General features: G+C 38.3%; 1 protein-coding gene across 2 annotated transcripts; it reads left to right on the forward strand.

Annotated features, from left to right (window-relative positions):
* Positions 1 to 828: 828 nt before the first annotated feature.
* hadhb (hydroxyacyl-CoA dehydrogenase trifunctional multienzyme complex subunit beta) lies at positions 829 to 6,888 on the forward strand. Of its 2 annotated transcripts, none has more exons than XM_015038416.1 (15): positions 829 to 931; positions 1,107 to 1,148; positions 1,478 to 1,583; positions 1,682 to 1,726; positions 2,308 to 2,407; positions 2,546 to 2,633; positions 3,207 to 3,394; positions 3,470 to 3,650; positions 4,345 to 4,466; positions 4,616 to 4,695; positions 4,778 to 4,825; positions 4,931 to 5,018; positions 5,094 to 5,168; positions 6,231 to 6,395; positions 6,484 to 6,888. In XM_015038416.1, exons 1-15 carry the CDS (start codon positions 865 to 867, stop codon positions 6,517 to 6,519), a joined length of 1,431 nt encoding a protein of 476 aa, XP_014893902.1. In that variant the 5' UTR covers positions 829 to 864; the 3' UTR covers positions 6,520 to 6,888. The 2 variants fall into 2 exon arrangements, with proteins under 2 accessions (XP_014893902.1, XP_014893903.1); XM_015038417.1 differs by having other exon boundaries at positions 1,487 to 1,583.
* Positions 6,889 to 7,226: the final 338 nt, after the last annotated feature.

Raw genomic sequence — 7,226 nt, forward strand, 5'->3', positions numbered from 1 at the left:
TTACTCCCCGGAGCTCGAATATCGAATATCCAACTTGAAACTAACTTCACTGCGGTGGAATATGTCAAACTGACGCACATAATAATTCATATTAAGTAAATTCAAGGAGTATTTAGAAAATAAATAACACTTAATATTAAAGATTAGTTTGTTGGAAATTATCGTACGATAATGGTGTACTTTTAGACATTTTTCAGCGCTTCTAGCTGTCTACCTCATTTTCTTAGGCTATTTATATGGCAGTATTAATTGTCAAATATTTATTACCGCGAAGGAAAAACTAAAAATTGAGACCAAGAACAGTTCAATTTAGAAATTTAGGGCATGGTATCATCTCAAGTACAGTGAAATTGACAGTTTGCCTTCAAAAATATCTTAATGTTACTTGAATGTGTCGATCCGTCATTCAGAAAAAAAGGTGTCTTTAGTTATTTGACATTTCAGGAAGAAACCGTTTATAAACGGTTTAAACGATGAAAAAGCATGAAATGTGGTTTAAGTGTTTTTTCAGACCTGATTTATTGTGGAAAAAGGAAAAACATATTTTTTCCCCCTTGTTTAAAGTTTCATTTGTTCCACCATTCTTTGTCTGTCCATCCATTCTTTCTTCCTTATTGTGAATTTTGTAGATTTCACACTTAAACATGATTACAATAGAGAAACATTCTATAATTCATAATAGACTTTTGTATTTTTGTCCTAAAAATGTATATTTTTTTTACCAGAAAATTGCAACTTACTAAATTAACATGGCTTACAGTTTTATTATTTTAATTAAAGGTTTCCATGTTTATGTTTTATTTTTGTTTTGAAACTTCAGGCTAAAATTCAAAGTAAATCATTTTTTCTCCAGTCTGTAGCATAATGGCCTCCATGTTGCTGAACACGATGCGGACCGGCGCCGTCAGCCAGTCTTGGGCCGTGCGATCTGGTAACTTCTTTTTTTTTTTTTTAACAGTTTAAATTACTGAAAATAACTTCCAGCAATCAGAAAAACAGCAAAACGTCTTACCATGTTATTTCTGTGTAATTACTTTTTTCCCTACAGCTGCAGGGTAATAGTAATAATCATAATTTTAAGTCAGTTTTTTTTATTTTTCTCACAGTTGCACGCTCCCTCAGTACAACAACACAGCTCCAGGCTCAAGGTAACAAATGCTACTATGAATACTATGTATTTCATTCTACATAAAAAGTATCATTTTATATTATATAAACCTGCGTAATTTTATTAAATAATTTAAGTTTAGTATTTTGATTACAAATGAAGGATCAAAAGGGGATTGAGTTCTTCCCCACTTTTATGCAGAGTTTATATTTATGCTAATTATCATCATGTAAATTAACTTTTTAAGCATTTAAGTTGCACTGCGTTTGTAAAACACTATCAAAGGTATCTACTGTAACAAAACATGACAGCTTCCCATTGAGATAATGGAGATACGACTGTTGGCATTGATAAAATTGTTTTTGTTATTTTTCTCAGTTCAAACTAAAAGCAAGAAGACTCTGGCTCGACCCGGGGTGAAGAACATCGTTCTGGTTGAAGGAGTTCGAACCCCTTTCCTCTTGTCTGGAACCACGTGCGTTTGTTTTGTTTTTAAAAACTGAGTTTATGTTCCCATAGATTGTGAAACAGCTTGATTATGCTATAAAACGTCTCCTTCATCGTTGGTGACAGGTATGCTGACTTAATGCCCCATGACCTGGCCAGAGCAGCTCTTCAGTAAGTTTGTGCTTCTGTTTTCAAATTGACTTTAAGCCAAAACCGTAACTGAGGAAAAAAAAACAAAAAGTTGTTCAGAAACATAGTTTGAAAAGTGAAAATAAGGACCTGATATAAGCTAAACTAATCATAGTTTGTGTAGAAAATAAAGTATCTGGGTAAAATAAAGATTTAAAACTTTTAAGAAATGTTTAATTACATAAAGATTTCAGATGAGGTCACATGAACTCCTTTTATTGTTGCATCTTAGATTAATGTAAGGAGCTTTAAGCATGCATCCACATTTCATTTAATGCACAAGGAAAACTTTCAAATCCCTTAAATCCAGTTGTAACAGCAGCATCAGGTATTACGATTCACACAAAAAAGTTCTTAAAATGCTAAAAACAATATATTTAAAATTAACAATAACTACTCACACTGTGCAAATATTTGATATAAAACATTGGACTCTAAATTAGATGACAAACTTGGTGTTAGGAACTTCAGGTGTTGGAAATCTGCTGTAAAATAATTTTTTAAAGTGTTTACTTCCAGTCTTCCTCGTATTTCTCTTTAATTCTCTGCTTGTGTTTTTCTAGGGGTTTGCTGAACAGGACAGGAATACCGAAGGACGCTGTGGATTACCTCATATATGGGACGGTCATCCAGGAGGTTAAGACCAGCAACGTGGCCCGGGAGGTATAAACACACACACACACACACACACACACACACACACACACACACACACACACACACACACGCTCGCTCGCTCTTACTGAATCTGTGTGATCTGGATCTGAAGTTTTTCAGGATGACCTTCTTGTTGTTTTCCAGGCGGCGCTGGGGGCCGGCTTCTCTGACAAGATTCCCTCTCACACCGTCACCATGGCCTGCATCTCCTCCAACCAGGCGATGACCTCAGGTGACCTCAGCTCTCTATCAGAGCTGCCTGCTCTCTAGACATTTTGGCTGGATTGATGGGGAAATTCACATTTTGCACGTTTTTGTGCTACGTTTGGATTTCTTCTGCTTCTATAAACCACCCAGTTGTTTTTTTTTTGGAAATAAGTTAATGTTTCTTGGTGTCTGGGAAATGAGCTGTTTCAAAAATCTTCAGAATGTTACAAATCCAGCTGGCACTGCGCTGTTACCTAGCAACCCCAGAGAAGACAAGCCCGTCTCCCAGACAATGCTTAGTTGACTTACCATTCAGAAACCACTTGCTGCATTCTTCTTGTTTGTGCAGGAGGCTCCACTTCTGCTTTTCAAAGTTGAACTGTTTGCAGCCATTTCCACGTGCAAGTGTGAACATTGAGTTGGGGGTTTGTGGTCAGCAGCAGATTATTTGGCTCTAATCTAAAATCTCATTATCTTAAGAATAATTTTGGTCCAAACAACATAATGAACATGCTTTGTATAGACCGTAGGCCAACTCTAATCTGTTCAAGGAAGCACAGTGGTTCACCGTTAATGTTCTCTCTCTTTGCCTCTTCAGCTGTTGGGATGATTGCAGCAGGCCAGTGTGACGTCATCGTGGCCGGCGGCGTGGAGTTCATGTCCGACGTTCCGATCCGTCACAGCCGAAAGATGAGGAAGACCATGCTGTCCCTCAACAAGGCCAAAAGCGTCGGCCAGAGGCTGGGCCTGCTGGCCAGCATCCGGCTGGCACATCTGGCCCCAGAGGTCGGCATCGTTGTGTTTCTCTTCTTTTCTTTTGTGTGTGACATGATGTAAACTTTGCTGAACGTGTGTGACCAGCTCCCTGCTGTTGCCGAGTTCTCCACAGCGGAGACGATGGGCCACAGCGCCGACCGTCTGGCCGCCGCGTTTGGGGTCACCAGACTGGAGCAGGACGAGTTCGCGCTGCGGTCGCACACACTGGCCAAGAAGGCTCAGGACCAAGGGCTGCTGGAGGACGTGATTTCCTTTAAGGTTCCCGGTAAATCCTCATCCTGTCATTAACTGACATCCAAACTTTAAACTTATTTCACTTTTCTATGATTATTTCTAAGTAAATATGTTGTTGCAGCTCTCGCATTGATATCTTTTGAGTTACTAAATCTGTAGAGATTCTTCATGGCTTTAATATAAAAGAAATATTTTTTTTAAAAAAAATCTAAGAAAATGTGTCCAGAATTTTATAAAAACAAACAGGAAATTTTTAGATTATAATCCTGAAAAGTGTAGATGTTTAACTCAAGTTTCAAATCTCTGCCTGGATATTTTTACTTATTTTAATTGTACACAGTTCTTTAAATGTCCTGGAGTAAATATATTTGCCCGTTTATTCATAACATCTGGAACTTTCAATATCTAGCAGTTAGTTTTGCAATTTACCATCTATTAATGGAGTGTTTCATCAGTAAAACATGCTTCCTGCAATAAGCGGGAGTGAAATTACCGTAATAACCCGATATTGGCTGGAAAGTGCAACGTCTCCTCTTTCAGAAACCGTTTGAATTTTTCAGACAGCCCAAAGTATCTGAGTTACGGTACTGGAAATTTGGCCGTGTCGTCATCTGTTTACATTAGCCACAAAATCTGAGATAGATTTCAGCTAAAATAAACAAAATAGCACATATAATAAATCCTAACAGCTTAAATAAACTGATCCAACATGTTTTTGGTTTCAGGTCGGGATATCGTCTCAAAGGACAATGGCATCCGTCCGTCATCCATGGAGCAAATGGCCAAACTAAAACCCGCCTTCGTCAAGCCGCACGGCACCGTCACTGCTGCCAACTCGTCTTTCCTGGTGAACCTCAGCTTTTACTTTTCTGTCTGGATAAACAAACTAACACTAAGTTAATTTGACTGCAACATTTTCTTAGTTGAAGTAATTTTGACGAACATCTTCAGCTTGAATTTTGTGGGTAAACTCGTCGTTTTTGTGTGTTTTCTCAGACTGACGGCGCCTCCGCTGTTCTCATCATGTCTGAGGAGAAAGCTTTGTCCATGGGGTTCAAGCCCAAAGCCTACCTCAGGTATCTGGACTTTCTCAGTTTTATTTTCGCCTCTGACTCGACCTCAGGTGACCTCAGCTATTTGATGTTTTCACGTTGACAGAGACTTTGTCTATGTGTCCCAGGACCCCAAAGATCAGCTGCTTTTGGGGTAAATTTATTCCAGAAACATCCTAAAAATCTTGTTTTATTCCAAACTGCAAGTTAAGAAAATGTTCTATTTGTTTCCTCTGATCCGTTTCCTTTCCTTTTGCAGGCCGACTTACGCTACACCTAAAGTGCTGGAGCGGGCCGGCCTGTCGTTGTCCGACATCGATGTGTTTGAGTTTCACGAAGCTTTCGCTGTAAGTTCTCACAGTCAGCTGTCTTAGAAATAAACGACTCGTTTCTGTCATGATGTTGTGTTTTTGTGTTTTTAGGGTCAGATTATGGCAAATCTGAAGGCGATGGATTCTGATTGGTTCGCTCAGACGTACATGGGCAGGAAAGCAAAGGTAAAGATTATTAGTAATCAATTAAAATCTATGCAGATCAGCTGAACTATTTTTGTCAGGAAAAGTTTGAAGTTCAAGCTGGTAGTTCTGTAATCACCCGTAGGGATTGTGGTTTCATAAATATGAACTTTAAAGCTTTGGTTTGTAACTTTTATTAAAAAAAAAGATATTTACATGTTTGTTATTTGTGTGTTATGAGGCAGATAATCTGTGAAAAGATCGATCACTTCCCTGAGCCGTCTGTAGAAATGCTGACCAAAAACAACCAATCAGAGCCAAGAGGCGGGTCTTACCGCTGTCAATCATCTCATGTACTCTATTCTAAATATGCTACTGGAGGAGAAATGACTTGCGGTTACAGGAAAACCATTTATCCTTCATCAACTGTGGCTATGCTAACTAGCCCTAGTGTTCATGACAAGCTATGCTAACTGTAGCATAGCAGAAAGCAAAGGGGGAAGTGACAGAGTGTGATTGACAGTGCTAAGGCCCGCCTCCTGTCTCTGATTGGGGTAAAAAAAAATATATATTTTAATAAAAGTTACATACTGCAGCTTATCTTTGTATGTTTATGCCTTTTGCAACAAGCAACAAATGTTTTAATCGCATGATAATCTTTTCTCTTTTTACTTTTGAATGACAAAAGTTTTCCGTCAGACTTCATAATTCTTTTTCTTTGTTGTTTCTGTTGGGTTCTTTATTTATTTTGCATGTTTAAAATGTCTTCCAGTGTTAAATGTAAATAGAATTTAAAGTTGAATCATCTTTGAGAATCTTTTCTTGCATTATTAAAACAATATTATCGCTTATCGCAATAACTTATCATGCTGCAAAATCTGTTATTGTGACGGTCCTAGTTATGTTGGCCTGATGTTATTTTGCGTTTCAAAAGTTTTCACTTGAAATGTTTTAACATTTTGATTATGTATCATCATGTGCTTCTTTCTGCTGGTTTATCACATAAAATCCCACTAAATTGCTTCTTATTTCTCTGATGCGATAAATTGTGGAAACGTTTCCCTGGTGGTTTTCCCCTGACCTCTGACCCTGTTATCTGTGCAGATTGGGACTCCATCGTTGGATAAGTTCAACCTGTGGGGCGGCTCTCTGTCTCTGGGCCACCCGTTCGGAGCCACAGGCTGCAGGCTGGTGACCACCGTGGCTCATCGGCTGAAGAAGGAGGGCGGGCAGTACGGCCTGGTGGCCGCCTGCGCTGCAGGAGGACAGGTAACTTCCTCCTCTTAACCTTAAAAACCAGCAAAAATAAAAACAACACAACAAATATTTCATCATTTGTAATTTTTCCATCTTCCAGGGTCATGCCATGGTGATTGAGGCCTATCCCCAGTAACCCATGATCCTTAATTAGATCTTAATACTCATCATGTCTGCTGCCAACACACTTGCTAACATATGATCAACTGAGTGAACGCCCAAGCACCACTTTGCCTTGATCGGACAGGTTGAATAAGCGATGCGAATGTGTTTGAGGGCTCGTTTGTAAATTAATTTTAGCTTGGAGCCCGTTAAATTATAGCAGAATGCTGATGAGGAATGTTTGCTCTGTCTCCTGGTGTCTTCTCAGCATCTCCTCTGAGTTCAATGTAACATAGCGAAGTTTAACCCGCTCAGAGGAAGCAAGGCCATCCTAATGTTTATATATGCTGTACTATTTTTGTCATACAAACTGTTGGAATTAAATGGTGTGATGAAACTTAAACGATTCTGTTTCTTCATATTTTGCTTTTAACACAACTGTGGTGTTAATAATGCAAATTAGTCCCTGAAATTCATTTTGTGGCCCGTTCACGTTCACATTTTGACACAAGCTGCATAGTGATAAAATAACGTTTTTGACATTTTTGTGTCAATATCTCTAAAAAAATAAGTTTTTGTTAGAGCTTATTTTTTATATATTTTTGAAAATTGAAATTTGACCAGTACTGGAGTTTCTCAAATTTAGATAGAAATAATTTTATTATAATGGAAAGCAAACTTTCTCCCCATCAGAGACAACAGATCAAACATGTTTGCAAAGTTTTTTTCTTTGAAACATTA

This window comes from Poecilia latipinna, unplaced genomic scaffold, assembly GCF_001443285.1.
Source record: "Poecilia latipinna isolate Pla-1442-1.1 unplaced genomic scaffold, P_latipinna-1.0 Scaffold440, whole genome shotgun sequence".
NCBI lineage: Eukaryota > Metazoa > Chordata > Actinopteri > Cyprinodontiformes > Poeciliidae > Poecilia > Poecilia latipinna.

What these genes read in the sequence shown, in the direction of transcription:
- hadhb (XM_015038416.1), top strand. Translation starts at nt 865, where the DNA reads ATGGCCTCCATGTTGCTGAACACGATGCGGACCGGCGCCGTCAGCCAG. An exon ending in CAACCAGGCGATGACCTCAG is followed by an intron (nt 2,634 to 3,206) that starts GTGACCTCAGCT and finishes TTGCCTCTTCAG; the next exon opens with CTGTTGGGATGATTGCAGCA. An exon ending in CTGCCAACTCGTCTTTCCTG is followed by an intron (nt 4,467 to 4,615) that starts GTGAACCTCAGC and finishes GTGTTTTCTCAG; the next exon opens with ACTGACGGCGCCTCCGCTGT.